Below are 15,535 nucleotides of genomic sequence, written 5' to 3' on the forward strand. Positions count from 1 at the left end.
TCTGTCCTATTGAAATTGTATTCAGATTAAAAGTGGAGTCCAGCCTAAGCTTTTTAGGATGGGCTTCTCCTCTAGGTCACAGGAGTGCAGTTCGTTTTGCACTCCTGTGACCCGTTTTCAGCGGAGAGTGGTCTGAAGTCCGCTCTCCGCTGATGTCACTGCCATCAGTCGGGGCAGCGTGTCATCGCGACTTCCCAAGTCGGGATCCGCCAGCTGCCCTGATTGATCGCAGTCTCGGCGTATCGGCGAGCCGCTGAGACCCTGGGACAGCCTTTCCCCACTCCTCTGCGTGGAGAAACAGAGAGGAAAGGCTGGCGGCCTCTTTCCTCTTGGAGATCTGTGAGAACTGAGCCAACGGCGATATTCGTTGGCTCGGTTCTCAGTGCACAGATGACGGGACAGCTGGAGCATCCGTCTGATGCTTCATCCACCGAGGTAAGTATAAATATGGGAAAAACTCAAAACCCATACTTCTCCTTTAACCACTTCAATAACGGGCTTTTATACCCACCTCAATACCGGGCCTATTCTGGCACTTCTCTCCTACATGTACAAATCATCATTCTTTTGCTAGAAAATTACGCAGAACCCCCAAAAATGATATATGTTTTTTTTTAGCACCCTAGGAAATAAAACGACGGTCATTGCAATGTTTAATCTTGCACGGTATTTGCGCAATAATTTTTTTGGGGAAAAAATTGTTTCATGAATTAAAGAAATAACAAAACAGTAAAGTTAGCCCAATTTTTTTGTAAACTATGAAAGATTATGTTACACCGAGTAAATAGATACCTAACATGTCACGCTTTAAAATTGCGCACACTCATGGAATGGCGGCAAACTTCGGTACTTAAAAATCTCCATAGGCAACGCTTTGACATTTTTTACAGGTCAGATCTAGTGCTAGAATTGTTGCTGGCACTCTAACGCACGCGGCGATACCTCACATATGTGGTTTAAACAGCGTTTACATATGTCGGCGGGACTTGCGTGTGCGTTCACTTCTGCGCGCGAGCTACCGGGGTCAGGGGCGTTTTTAAATTTTTTTTTTTTTCTTCTTCTTCTTCTTCTTCTTTTTTTTCTCTTCTTTTTTTTTTTTTTTTTTTTTTACACTTTTTCTTGAATTATTTATTTTTTTTCACTTTTATTCCTATTACAAGGAATGTAAACATCCCTTGTAATAGGAACTGTGTGTGACAGGTCCTCTTTATGGAGAGATGCGGGGTCAATAAGACCCCGCATCTCTCCTTCAGGCTGGAAAGCATGAGATCGATGAAAAAAATGTCACCGATCTCATGATTAGTGTTGCTTACTAGCCGCAATCGCGGCTTTATTTACTTACGGGTACCCGGGGGTGATGTCATCAGTCACCAGTCATCTCTATGCTTCCTGCCTGCACCGGACGATTCTTTCTCCGGGCCCCCGATGGCACGAGAGAGCCCGGAGAAGCATCCGATGGCAGCGAAAGGGGGGGCGGTGTCCCCTCCCGCCGCTTATAAGAACGATCAAGCGGCAGAACCACCGCTATGATCGTTCTTATGTTGCACAGAATCGCCGGCACTAACGAATGATATCTGAATGATGCCTCTAGCTGCAGCCATCATTCAGATATCCTCCCACAAAGCCCAGGAAGTCATATGACGTCCACCCAGGATGGGAGATCCCATCTGTGGACATCAAATGACTATGGGCGGGTATTGAAGTGGTTAAAGGCAAAGGAGGCCTTTGCTGTAATTTTTGAGTTTACATTTTTTAACTGCATTCAAATGTTAAAGCCAGTGTTTGAAGGCAACATCCGTGCACATAAGCGATAAAGGTTAAATGTCAGAAGCTACAGTAGGGGAAATGTAATTATCTGATCCCCTGAATTTGTACGTTTGCCCACTTAAAAAAAATTGAGACCCTTCATTTCTTTGTATCATAGGTTTATTTTAAATGATAAAGACAGAATATCAACCAAAAATCCAGAAAAAAAAACAACAATAAAAATATTATAAACTGAGTTGTAGTTCAGTGAGTAAAATAAGTATTTGATCCCCTACCAAGCAACAATAATTCTGACTCCCGCAGACTGGCTACAGTATGTGCTCATGTGGTACACAGATTAGTCTTGTCAATATAAAAAGGTGCTCCTAACAACAACTCTTTGTGTATAAAAGACACCTGTCCACAAAATCTCTTCCATTCAAACCTCACCAGCAAAGGCAAGGCAAAAGAGCTGTCAAAAGACATCAGGGACAAGATTTTAGACCTGCACAAGGCTGGATGGGCTACAAGACCGTAAGGAAGAAGCTTGGTGAGAAGGAGACAACTGTTGGAGCGATTTTTAGCAAATGAAAGAAATACAAAATAATCATCAATTGCACTTGGTCTGGGCAAGGTTTGGAGGGAGGAGTCTTGGAATGGTCCGGTCAGTATGGAGGAGTAGCTAGAAGGGAGTCCTCGCTCTCCAACCCCGCTCTGAACTCGGAGATGTGCAGGAGCCGGACCCTCTCCCTCACCCTGTAGGAGCGCCCTTCCTCCCTCCCGCGGCTGGGAGATGTAGTCTCCGAGTCAAATTTTCGCCCCCCTCCTCGCCCCCTCTTCTCGGTCAGGCTGATCCACAAACACCCGCAATACGTTGGTAGCCTCGCGGCCCCCTTACCTGAACGGCAGCGGTGACAGGTGGTATCGCGAGAGCGAGACTTGGCGACGCCTCGACGCACAGAGCGAGGGGAGATGGCAGTGAGGTGAGCGAGGTCCGGAGCTCCTCGTAACAGCAGAAAGTTTTTCTATTTTTTTTTTTGCGCTCCTGTCCCCCTCTCTGTGCAGACTTTGCGGGCGTCTGTGTTGGAGGTCGTGTGCTGGCCAGTATCAAGCCGGGTATTATAACACAGGCACTTGCAGTGATAGAAGAGGAGACACAGCATCAAGCAGCACAACGTACAATGCCGCCCTGCAGCTTAAGCAACCCTCCTTATCAAGCTAAAAAATATTAGGTCCGTACCCGACCCCACTGATCACAGCAACAGGAGGGTAAGATAAGGGTAAGACCAGAAATATACTGCAGCAGTCCCGGTTTGGTATTCCTTTCATTAGAAAACGATCAGGATCAGCAGAATCGTGAGTATATTACATTCATCAGAGTGGTGAGTACAACGAATAATGCTTTACCATGAACTAAGAACTATGAATTAAGAACTCAGAACCAATATACATATATTTATATATATCAATGGGACACTTGCACTGGATGAGTAAACAGGACTGATACAAAGTTAATGCTATTTCCTGAGCCTGTAATTATAGTGCTTTTCAGTGGCTTCTCCCTTGTTACCTCTCCCTTCCCCAGGTAATAAAGCAAATATGATACAGTGAGAACTTGCTATACGGAACACTCCTGGATCCCCTTGGGAGGACAGCAATATAAAATAGTGCACATTGTAGTCGATTTCTTACAGCAAACATATGAATCGGCCGTGAACGGGACTAAAAGTGGTAATCTTTCTGGGAAAATATAACATACAGAGCAAACCCATCATATAGCATACACTACAACTTGCTTTAATTATCCTCTATGCATCGGTAAGAAGAGAAACGCCATAATAAATTTAATCGGTGTAGGAGAAACATCAAAAGGGATTGTACGATGTATAAAACTGTTTAAAACAAAAATTAAAGAGATATTGGACATAAATACTAAAGAAAGCTATAGACAGACAGGTGGCGTACAGACAGCACACGCCCCTGTAAGTATTTTACCCGCGTGTCGGAAGTGAACAGATTTAAGACAAGGAAAATCCCTGGTCACGTATTGGCATAAAAGCAGTTTAATACACCCATATAAGTGAGCTGTTTGTGAGCTGCTCATTAGAGCAAAAAAAAAAAAAAAAAGGGGCGTAATCGTTTTGGATGGCGACGCCCAGAATTTCCTTCTAGGCCCTGTAGTCATATATAAAAGAGAGAAAAAACAAGAAAAAAGAACATAAATGACACCACGGCCTCCATAGGTCAAAAAGTGATTTTTTACAAAGGTTTAATAATTGGTAATAGCCTCACCTCGGGGACTATAAGAAATACAGGTAAAATAAGCAGGCATTCCGTAAGTCTAAGAGGGGTGCAGGATGACCACAAGGGGAAAGGTAGCAAGGGGAGGGGCAATTCCAAAGGCCCCCCGGTTAAGCCAAAGCCCAGGCCCGATGTGCAAATTTGTGACGCACGCGATAAACGGAGACCCCCAGCACCTAGAAAAATCATTAACTGGTAGAGGGGGACAAGCAGAAAAGGATAAGAAAAAGGATAAGAAAAAAGGAGCTACCAATATATTGGCTGACTTAGAAACACTCTCAGAGTCACTTTCAGAGATCAGAACAGACCAAGACACAGAAATAGACCCTGAACAGGGAAATAAGGAAGAAACGCAGGATATGACACTTTTGCCAACAAAAAAGGAAATGGAAGGAATGTTCGCTGCCTTAGAACGTTCACTCAAATCGCAAATGGAAAAAATGGAGAGAAACATGGGGCATATACTGGAAAGAGTGGAAGAAGTGGAGAAAAAAGTTGACCACAATGTAATCTCAGTTAAAAAATTAGAAGATGAAATAAAATCATTAAAACTGAATCAACGAGAACAGGCGTACAAACTAGAAGATCAGGAAAACAGAGATAGAAGAAAGAACATTAGGATACGCGGAGTTCCAGACACAACACAGGCTGAGGACCTTCCAGAGATAATAAGGAAAATATGTAACCCAATATTAGAGAGAGAAACAACCTCCCCCCTAAGAATAGAACGAGCGCATAGGATAAGACGTTCGAGAGAGAGGTCGCAGGAATACCCAAGGGACATTATAGTTCGATTCGAAAGTTGGGAAGAGAAAAACCAACTATGGAGAAAACTGAGAGGGAAATCGCCGTTAGAATATGATCAACATAATATTCAAATCTTTCAAGACCTGTCACAAGAGACGTTAAAACGAAGAAGAAGTTTAAAACCATTGCTAGGTGTTCTACAGGAGCATGATATTCAGTATAACTGGGGATTTCCAGCGTGCCTAATAGGCAGGAAAAATGGTGCTTCGGCAAGACTGAGGTTCATAGAGGGAACACCAGAATTTTGTCATAGCTTAGGCATTCCAATACCCAAAAACTAATAGTGTTTACCGGCCAGGGAGGGGGGGAGTGGTGGGGGGGGGCTGTGGGCGGGAGGGAGAGGGGAAGGGTCAATTTAGTAAGCTATCGGAGTGGGACCGGGGAGAGGGGAGACCCAGTGAGTGCTTCTTCACCAGTTCCCCAGTAGTGGGGGATAGGAGACCGGGCTAAAATAGAACTCCACCTCAGCCTGAGGAGCAAAAGAGCGCCAGGAGCGCCAAATAGAAAAAGCTCCAAATGACCAGAAGGTCAGGGATCGACTGGGGGGAGGGGGGGAGGGGGAGGGGAGGAGAAAGCCCCAAATGAAGAACAAGGGGGCAAGGTACGAGCGGAGGGGAGGGGGGGGGAGGGAGAAGGGAGGGGGAGGAGGAGTTTGGATGGGAAGGGGGGGGGGGGATTAGGAAGGGGGGGGAAAGGGACTCAGATCTGTGTGTCATGCAGCAGGAAAGAACATATATACCCGAGGAAGAGGGGAAAAAAAAAAAATATATGACAAACATAAATTTCTTAACATACAATGTAAGAGGTCTCAGTTGCCCTGAAAAGAGGCATATGGTATTAAGAGAAGTTGAAAGATACTCCGCTGAAATAGTTTTTCTACAAGAGACACACATAACGTTGGATTCTAATGTTAGATTGTACTCTCGGGCAGTTCCCATTTGGTATTATGGGGACTCCCCAAAGAAGAGAGCTAAGGGGGTCGCCATAGGAATAGGGAAAAATATCTCTTTTACAGTAGAAGATAGGAAGGTAGACCCGGACGGTCGTTATCTGTTCCTAAAAGGAGCACTCCAAGGAAAAAAATATACTTTAGCAAATATATACTGCCCAAATAGCCAACCACATAAATATCTGAGGGGGATTTTGAATGCTTTAATGGACTTTAAATCAGGACATGTAATACTAGCAGGAGATTTCAACCTCTCAATGGACCATCAATTGGATAGTACGTCCGGGGCTCAGAGGCGAAATATTAAACAGCTTAGAATATTAAGAAAAAAATGAATAGCTACTGTTTAATAGATCCTTGGAGGATTACAAATCCAAATAAAAGGGACTACACCTACTATTCTTCCGTGCATGGAACATACTCAAGACTGGACTATATAATGGTAGACCACGAGTTACTGGAAGATGTAGTTAAAACTTCAATAGGGGTAACTACAATCTCAGATCATGCTCCCGTAACGGTGAAAATTAGATTTAAAGAAATAGAGCAAAGAAAAGGATCATGGAACTTAAATGAAGAACTTATAGAGGATATAGAGGTAAACAACACAGTGAGAACGGATTTGGATCAATATTTCACCCTTAATAATACACCTGAAGTAAGGGTAGCTACTGTATGGGAGGCCCATAAGGCATACATCAGAGGGAAACTAATCTCAATAGGAGCAGGGAAAAAAAAGATAAGAAAATTAAATATGAAAAAATTAACAACTGAGCTATCTGAACTGGAGCAAATGCATAAAGAGCGAGGAGAAAATGAAATATACAAAGAAATTGTTATAAAGAGGACCCAGCTTAGAGAACTGATGAATGTTGAAACAAGAGACATATTTAAAAATGTTAGAAAGGAGAGGTATAAATGGGGGAACAAACCAGGGAAACATTTAGCTAGAATATCTAGGGAAAAAAAAATAAAAAATTACATAGAAAAAATAAAAAACCAAGACGGTCTTATGAAATATAAGACGTCTGAAATCGCGGAATCCTTTCGGACTTTTTATAGCTCATTATATTCAATAAGAACCAAGGAAACCCAAGAGCAAGAAAATATGAGAAAAAGGAAAATCAGGGAATACTTAGAAGAAGTGAAATTACCTAAAATTTCCCAAAACGACATTGAATCTTTAGAGGCCCCAATAACTCAGGATGAGGTATACAGAGCCTTCCGGGAAACACCGTGCGGTAAGAGCCCAGGCCCCGATGGCCTGCCGATTAAATATTACAAAACATTTAAAGAACTCTTGGTCCCAGAGATGTGTAACTATTTTAACAAAATAGGAGAGGAAGAGGAAATAAGAAAAGAATCTCTATTGGCAAATATTTCCATTATCCCTAAAACGGGAAAAGATGGAACGTTGTGCTCCAGCTATCGACCAATAGCATTGTTAAACGCAGACCTGAAAGTATACGCGAAAATATTAGCAACTAGGATAAAAAGTTTAATGCCGCAATTAATAAACCCAGACCAGGCGGGCTTTGTAGCAGGCAGAGAAGGAAGAGATAACAGTATAAGGACTCTCTTACTGTTACAACAAGATCCAAAAAAGAAACCCCCAGTCGTACTCATGTCCTTAGACGCCGAAAAAGCATTTGACCGAGTCGACTGGGGGTTTATGATGGAAACTTTACAAAATATAGGCTTGGGACCAAGGTTCATGAAATGGGTAAAGAACTTGTACAGCCACCCGACGGCAAGGGTGAAGGTCAATGGGAGTGTGTCGTCTGTGTTCAACATGGAAAACGGAACCAGACAGGGGTGCCCGCTCTCGCCTCTCCTATATGTAATAGCTCTGGAACCGTTGTTAGCAAAAATCCGGGGAAACCCGGGGATAGGAGGGGTGAGAGTGGGAGATGAAGAACACAAGGTGGCGGCGTATGCAGACGACATACTCCTATATCTGACCAAACCTAGAGTCTCTCTCCCTAACGTTATAAAGGAAATAAAAAGATACGGTGAACTTTCAAACTTTAAAATAAACCCGATAAAAACAGTAATTTTGAATCTGGGGATAGAAAAAAAAGAAGCAGAAGAACTACAGAAAGAGTTTCCATTTACATGGGAAAAAGAAGCTATAACGTACTTGGGTATAAAAATTACACCTACAGTTGAAAAACTCTACTCGGCCAATTTTGTCCCCCTAATCAACGACATTAACCAAGACTTGAAAAATCTGGCAAAAAAACATATTTCCTGGTTAGGTAAGATTAACGCGTTTAAAATGATGATATTACCGAAGATAACATACAAACTTCAAATGCTCCCAATAAAAATACCGCAAAGCTTCTTTAAAGTAATTAAAACAGTAATTTTGAAATATATATGGGCAGGTAAAAAGGCTAGATTAAGCTACTCATTGCTGAGCATGAAAAAAAAAGGAGGGGGGTTGGGGCTCCCCGATATAAAAAGATATTATTTTGCTGTAAACCTAGCCAGGCTGGTAGAATGGACAAACGCACACACAAAAAAAAAATGGGTACGTATGGAAGAAATATTAAGTAGGACACAATTAAATAGAAATGTATGGATACCACCGAAAATGAGGGAATTGAGCACGAACACACATAACATAACTAGGAACGTATTTAGAATATGGGACACAATATTTAGACGGGAAAAATGGGAGTATAACTCCCCATTAATCCCACTAGCAGGCACAAATTTTTTTCCACCAGGCAATGGAACACGTTTTGGAAAGCACCTAGGGGAGAAAAAATTAAAAGATATTGTAACACAGGGAAAAATTAAATTAAGACAAGAGATAAAAATAGGGGAAGGGGAACAAAGCATAAGTGAATGGGAGTATCTGCAGTTAAAACACTTTGTGAGTACACTACCACAACCAATTAGGGAAGATAAGACACTATACCCAATAGAAAAAATATGCAGCACGGATGAGCCCCTGACACACGGTATATCAAAGGCATATGGGATATTAACAGAACTTGAGACTCAGGAAGCACTGCCCTTTTTAGAAAAATGGGAAAACGATATCGGTAAAAAAATTGATAAAACACAAATGATAGGTGCAGTATATAATCATGCCGCGGACATTACCACCATAGAAGCAAATTACAAATTAATGGTGCGATGGCACCTGACCCCATCAAGAATGAGTAAGATTCACCCAAGAAATTCAGAGCTATGCTGGAGAAACTGTAAACAAAAAGGAACAACTCTACATATATGGTGGGACTGCCCGAGAGTGCAGGAATATTGGAAAGAAATTTTGAAATATATTTCAGAAATAACAGGGGAGACGATTCTATGCAGCCCGCTGCCCTGCTTGTTTCACGGAACTGAAAAAACAAAAAAACAATATGGAATAACTCTGATACCAGTTTTGTTAAATGCAGCTAAGGCTCTGATCCCAAAAAATTGGCTACACCCAAAGAGGCCATCAATTAAAGAGTGGATAGAAAGGGTGGAATACATAGAAGAGATGGAGTATCTTGCCAGCAGAGAGACAGGAGAAGAGGACAAATACAGGGTGGTTTGGGAAAAATGGAAAGTGTTCAAATCCTCAGAAAAGTTTGTCCAGGGAAAGACAGAAGCAGATAGTTGAGAAACCATAAAGAAGATTGAATGACACACAGATCCGGGAAAGGGGGGGGAAAAAAAAAAGGGGGGGAATTAAATTAGGGTATACTAGTAAGGAATATAGTCAGATTTGTTAAGCGGGAAAAGATCAATTAATAGCTTAAAAATGTCAAATCTGTAATGCTTAAAAAAAAAAAAAAAAAAAAAAAAGAACTTAAACACACGAAAAGGAAAAAACCCACGAATGATGCGAAGCCGCAAGAGAGACGCTAAGGGCGGGCGAACCGTGAGCTAGCCTCTCGGCCATATGTGAGCAGAGTCTGACGTGAAAAAAAAAAAAAAAGAAAAAAAAAAAAAATTGCACTTGGTCTGGAGCATGGAGCAAGATTTCCCCTCCATGGAGTGAAAAAGATCATGAGAAAAGTGAGGGACCAGCCCAGAACTACACAGGAGGACCTTGTGAATGATCTTAAGGCAGTTGGGACCACAGTCACCAAACAAACCATCGGTAACGCAATACGCCGTCATGGGTTGAAATTCTGCAGCAACCGTAAAGTCCCTCACATGTATAGACCTGTCTGAAGTTTGCCAATGAACATCTAAATGAGAAGGATTGGAAGAAAGGGCTGTGGTCAGATGAGACCAAAATTGAGCTCTTTGGCATTAAGTTTGTTTGGAGGAAGAAAAATGCTGACTATGACCCTAATGCCGCATACACACGATCATTTTTTTGGGTTGTAAAAAAAACGATGCTTTTCAGGCTCTAGAAAAAAAACGTTTTTTTTCCAACTTGATCATTAAAACGGCCTTGCCTACACACGATCGTGGAAAAAAAATGGTCTAGCAAAGCGCGGTCACATACGACGGCACTATAAAGGGGAAGTTCCATTCGCGCTTTTCTGTCTGTTACAGCGTGATGAATGTGCTTACTTCATTACGAACGGTAGTTTTACCAGAACGCGCACTCCCGTCTCATAACTTCTGAGCATGCGCGGATTTTTTACGTCGTTAAAGCCCACACACGACCATTTTTTTACAACCCGAAAAACGACAACGTTTAAAACATCGTGAAAAAATAGAGCATGTTCGAAAAAAAAAATTGGCAATTTTTCAGAACCCGAAAAATGCTCTGAAGCCCACACACGATCGTTTTTAATGACATGTTTTTACAACCCAAAAAATTATCATGTGTACGCGGCATTAGAACGCCATCCCTACAGTCAAGCACACAACAGAAAACCAGTCTATATATGCAGTAAAGCATTCTTGGTATACTCGCTGTAGAACCTAAACGGTTAATCTTTTGAATTGTGTATAAAGACTATTTGATCCTGATATTTATTTATTTATTTATTTATTAAAATTCTTAAAAGTACAAAACGCAGTCAGTTACCCGTAGGCCTCGAAGCGCCGAGAACAACAATACGGCAACAACCAAAAAAAAAACACACACAGGCAGCGGAACAGATCAAATTTAAAATAGTTAGCAGATCAAAGAACTATAAAAACCTATGTAATTCCATAGGCTAGACTGAAAAGCTCAGTTTTTAAAAGCTTCCTGAACTTAAAAAGATCATTCTCAAGCCTTAATTTTAGAGGCAGGGAGTTCCAAAACTGTGCTCCCTGGACCGCACTCGTCCTCCCTCCGCATTTTTTCTTACGAAATTTAGGGATCACCAAAGTTTCCAAATTAGCCGACCTTAAGGTACGGTCGGGCACATACTTGGTGAATTTTTCCTGCAGGTACACTGGCCCCTTGCCATGGGTAGCCCTGTGCACCATGCATCCAGTCTTAAACAGAACCCGTTCCTTCACGGGTAGCCAATGCAGGGCTCTCAGCGATGGCGTGATGTGGTCACGACGACCAACACCCGTGAGTAGCCTTGCAGCGGCATTCTGAATAAGCTGTAATTTGTGCATGATGTTATTAGGTAAACCCAGGTACAAAGCGTTACAGTAATCTAATCGACTTCCGATAATGGCATTGACCATGGTGATCTTATGCGATTCTTCAATGAAGCGAAAAGTCGACCTCAGGAGTTTCAAGTGGAAGTGACAAGAACTCACCACCTGGTTTACCTGCGGTCGTAGCGTCAATCTCTCGTCCAAGATGATTCCCAAATCCCTGACCTGGGTGACTGGCACTGGGACCGATGAAAACGAGTCTGGCCAGGTAGGGAAACTGCCCGACCATGGCTGATTGCATAAAAACATGCATGTCTTGGAGCCATTGAGCACAAGACTGCTATATACTGCTGATGAGATTTTTTTTTTCTGGATTTTTGGTTGATATTCTTTCTATCATTATTCATTATTTATAACACACCTATGATATAAATTGTAGACCTTTCATTTCTTTGTAAGTGGGCAAACTTGCATAATCTGTAAGGGATCAAATAATAATTTTCCACACTGTACATGTGCTTAACAAAGGTCTGGTTTTGATTGATTTTTGATAGTTCATGAAATATAACAACCATGGGACCTCCTATGGTTGCTTCAAGACATTCTCACACATTTAAGAATAGGTATAATCGTAACAAATTATGAAAAATGTTTTTTTTTTTTCTCTAAATTTTCCATGTTTTTTGTTTGTTTAGCAAAAAATAAAAACCCCAGCGGTGATTAAATACCACCAAAAGAAAGCTCTATTTGTGTGAAAAAAATTATAAAAATTCCATTTGGGTACAGCGTTGTATGACCGCACAAGTGTCATTCGAAGTGCGTCGGCGCTGAAAGCTGAAAATTAGTCTGGGCAGGAGGGGGGTTTAAGTGCCCAGTAATGAAGTGGTTAAGTGGACTAGTGGTGGGTAATGTGCTTTCTTTCATCACTATTCGCAGTTCATAATTCAGTTATACTATTTAACAAATCAACATTTTGTTGTCTATTTACCACAATTACTGCACAATTGTGAGAATATTGGCCCGGATTCACAAAGAGTGGGCGCACATTACGCCGCCGTAACGCAAATAATATACGCTACGCCGACGCAGCGCAGAGAGGCAAGCACGGAATTCACAAAGCCAGTGCTCCCAAAACTGTGCTGGGTTTCTAAGGCGTAAGCCGGCGTAGGTGGAAGTGGGCGTGAGCCATGCAAATGAGCCGTGACCCCATGCAAATGATGGGCCGAGCGCCAGATAGATACGTATAACGAACTGCAAATGCACCGGGACGTGGACGCATCCCCGTGCGCATGCTCACAACCACGTCGGAACAACTGCCTAAGATACACCGGATCACTGCGTACGCCCTGAACATAATCTACGCCCAGTCACACACGTCCAACGTAAATGACACCGGCTTGGGTTCCCTGGTGCAGCCCTTTGCATGAATGCTGCTGAGTTACACCTCCTTGAGGCTGCATTCACACCTAAGCGACAAAACGCCTGAAGTGCGACGCTACAATACGCTGGAGGGGAGAAATAACATGATTCTCTATGGAGATGGTTCACATCTCCACGCCAAACGCCTGAAGCTGAAACAAGTCCCGGACCCTTTTTTGTCGCGGCATATAGGGCGGCTTCGGCGTTCTCCATACCCGACAATGACCTATACAGGGAGTGCATAATTATTAGGCAAGTTGTATTTTTGAGGATTAATTTTATTATTGAACAACAACCATGTTCTCAATGAACCCAAAAAACTCATTAATATCAAAGCTGAATATTTTTGGAAGTAGTTTTTAGTTTGTTTTTAGTTTTAGCTATTTTAGGGGGATATCTGTGTGTGCAGGTGACTATTACTGTGCACAATTATTAGGCAACTTAACAAAAAAAAAATATATACCCATTTCAATTATTTATTTTTACCAGTGAAACCAATATAACATCTCAACATTCACAAATATACATTTCTGACATTCAAAAACAAAACAAAAACAAATCAGTGACCAATATAGCCACCTTTCTTTGCAAGGACACTCAAAAGCCTGCCATCCATGGATTCTGTCAGTGTTTTGATCTGTTCACCATCAACATTGCGTGCAGCAGCAACCACAGCCTCCCAGACACTGTTCAGAGAGGTGTACTGTTTTCCCTCCTTGTAAATCTCACATTTGATGATGGACCACAGGTTCTCAATGGGGTTCAGATCTGGTGAACAAGGAGGCCATGTCATTAGTTTTTCTTCTTTTATACCCTTTCTTGCCAGCCACGCTGTGGAGTACTTGGACGCGTGTGATGGAGCATTGTCCTGCATGAAAATCATGTTTTTCTTGAAGGATGCAGACTTCTTCCTGTACCACTGCTTGAAGAAGGTGTCTTCCAGAAACTGGCAGTAGGACTGGGAGTTGAGCTTGACTCCATCCTCAACCCGAAAAGGCCCCACAAGCTCATCTTTGATGATACCAGCCAAAACCAGTACTCCACCTCCACCTTGCTGCCATCTGAGTCGGACTGGAGCTCTCTGCCCTTTACCAATCCAGCCACGGGCCCATCCATCTGGCCCATCAAGACTCACTCTCATTTCATCAGTCCATAAAACCTTAGAAAAACCAGTCTTGAGATATTTCTTGGCCCAGTCTTTACGTTTCAGCTTGTGTGTCTTGTTCAGTGGTGGTCGTCTTTCAGCCTTTCTTACCTTGGCCATGTCTCTGGGTATTGCACACCTTGTGCTTTTGGGCACTCCAGTGATGTTGCAGCTCTGAAATATGGCCAAACTGGTGGCAAGTGGCATCTTGGCAGCTGCACGCTTGACTTTTCTCAGTTCATGGGCAGTTATTTTGCGCCTTGGTTTTTCCACACGCTTCTTGCGACCCTGTGGACTATTTTGAATGAAACGCTTGATTGTTCGATGATCACGCTTCAGAAGCTTTGCAATTTTAAGAGTGCTGCATCCCTCTGCAAGATATCTCACTATTTTTGACTTTTCTGAGCCTGTCAAGTCCTTCGTTTGACCCATTTTGCCAAAGGAAAGGAAGTTGCCTAATAATTATGCACACCTGATATAGGGTGTTGATGTCATTAGACCACACCCCTTCTCATTACAGAGATGCACATCACCTAATATGCTTAATTGGTAGTAGGCTTTCGAGCCTATACAGCTTGGAGTAAGACAACATGCATAAAGAGGATGATGTGGTCAAAATACTCATTTGCCTAATAATTCTGCACTCCCTGTACAAAACGGCGGTTAAAAACGCCGCGTTTTGTCGCAATAAAAAACGCAATTTGACGCGGCAAATCGCGGTAAAAAACGCTGCAAATCGCCTACACCTAGGTGTGAATTCAGCCTTATGGGGCATAACTTTACACCGTATAACTTGCGCGCACTGCGTCGGGCGCACGTACGTTCGTGAATCGGCCTATTTTCCTCATTTGAATATTTGAATGGCTGATCAATGTGAGCGTAAATATGCGCCCAGCGTAAATGTGTGCCCACCCTACGCCGGCGTAGACAAGTTACGTCGTTGGGATGAAGCCTGTTTTTAGGCGTATCATAGTTTGTGGGTCCGGCGCACAGATACGACGGCGCATATTTGCACTTACGCGGCGTATCTGGAGATACGATGGCACAAGTGCTTTGTGAATCCGGGCCATTGTATATAAATATTTCAGTAAAAATGTTCAAATATTTGCATGTCCAAATACATGTAAAGTAATTGTTTTAACCTTCTTGCTATCGATTTGTTTTACTCCATAGATGAAGAAATCATTACTCAGCAGAATGTGGCATCTGATGCAGCACAAGAATCAATAAATATACATGAGGACCTCTGACCCACATCCTTAATTTAAATATTTTAAGTTATTGGACTCCAACCTGTTATGTGAATAACAAGTTTGCCAACCGTTATCATTTTATCTGGTATTCAGATGGGATTTGCCCTAAAGGCTGCACACATTTCCTTGCATAAAAACATAATGGGGGTTATTTACGAAAGGCAAATCCACTGTGCACTTGTAAGTGCAGTCACTGTAGATCTGAGGGGAAGGTCTGAAATGAGGGGAAGCTCTGCTGATTTTATCATCCAATCATGTGCAAGCTAAAATTTAGTTTTTTTAATTTCCTTGCATGTCCCCCTCAGATCTACAGTGACTGCACTTCCAAGTGCACTTGTAGTGCAAAGTGGATTTGACTTTTGTAAATAACCCCCGATGTGTTTTATATTTTGATAATACTTTCTAATAAATGTT

The 15,535-nt window shown here is 42.2% G+C and overlaps 1 protein-coding gene across 1 annotated transcript in view; it reads left to right on the forward strand.

Moving 5' to 3' along the window:
- CRELD2 (cysteine rich with EGF like domains 2) overlaps nucleotides 1-15,327 on the forward strand; it is a 38,034-nt gene extending 22,707 nt beyond the window's left edge. Inside the window, exon 10 of the mRNA XM_040343658.1 lies at nucleotides 15,042-15,327. Within this exon, the coding sequence (XP_040199592.1) occupies nucleotides 15,042-15,118 (77 nt within the window). The 3' untranslated portion in view covers nucleotides 15,119-15,327. The remainder of the gene's footprint in view (nucleotides 1-15,041) is intronic.
- The last annotated feature ends 208 nt before the right edge of the window (nucleotides 15,328-15,535 follow it).

This window comes from Rana temporaria, chromosome 3 (genome assembly GCF_905171775.1).
Source record: "Rana temporaria chromosome 3, aRanTem1.1, whole genome shotgun sequence".
Classification (NCBI taxonomy): domain Eukaryota; kingdom Metazoa; phylum Chordata; class Amphibia; order Anura; family Ranidae; genus Rana; species Rana temporaria.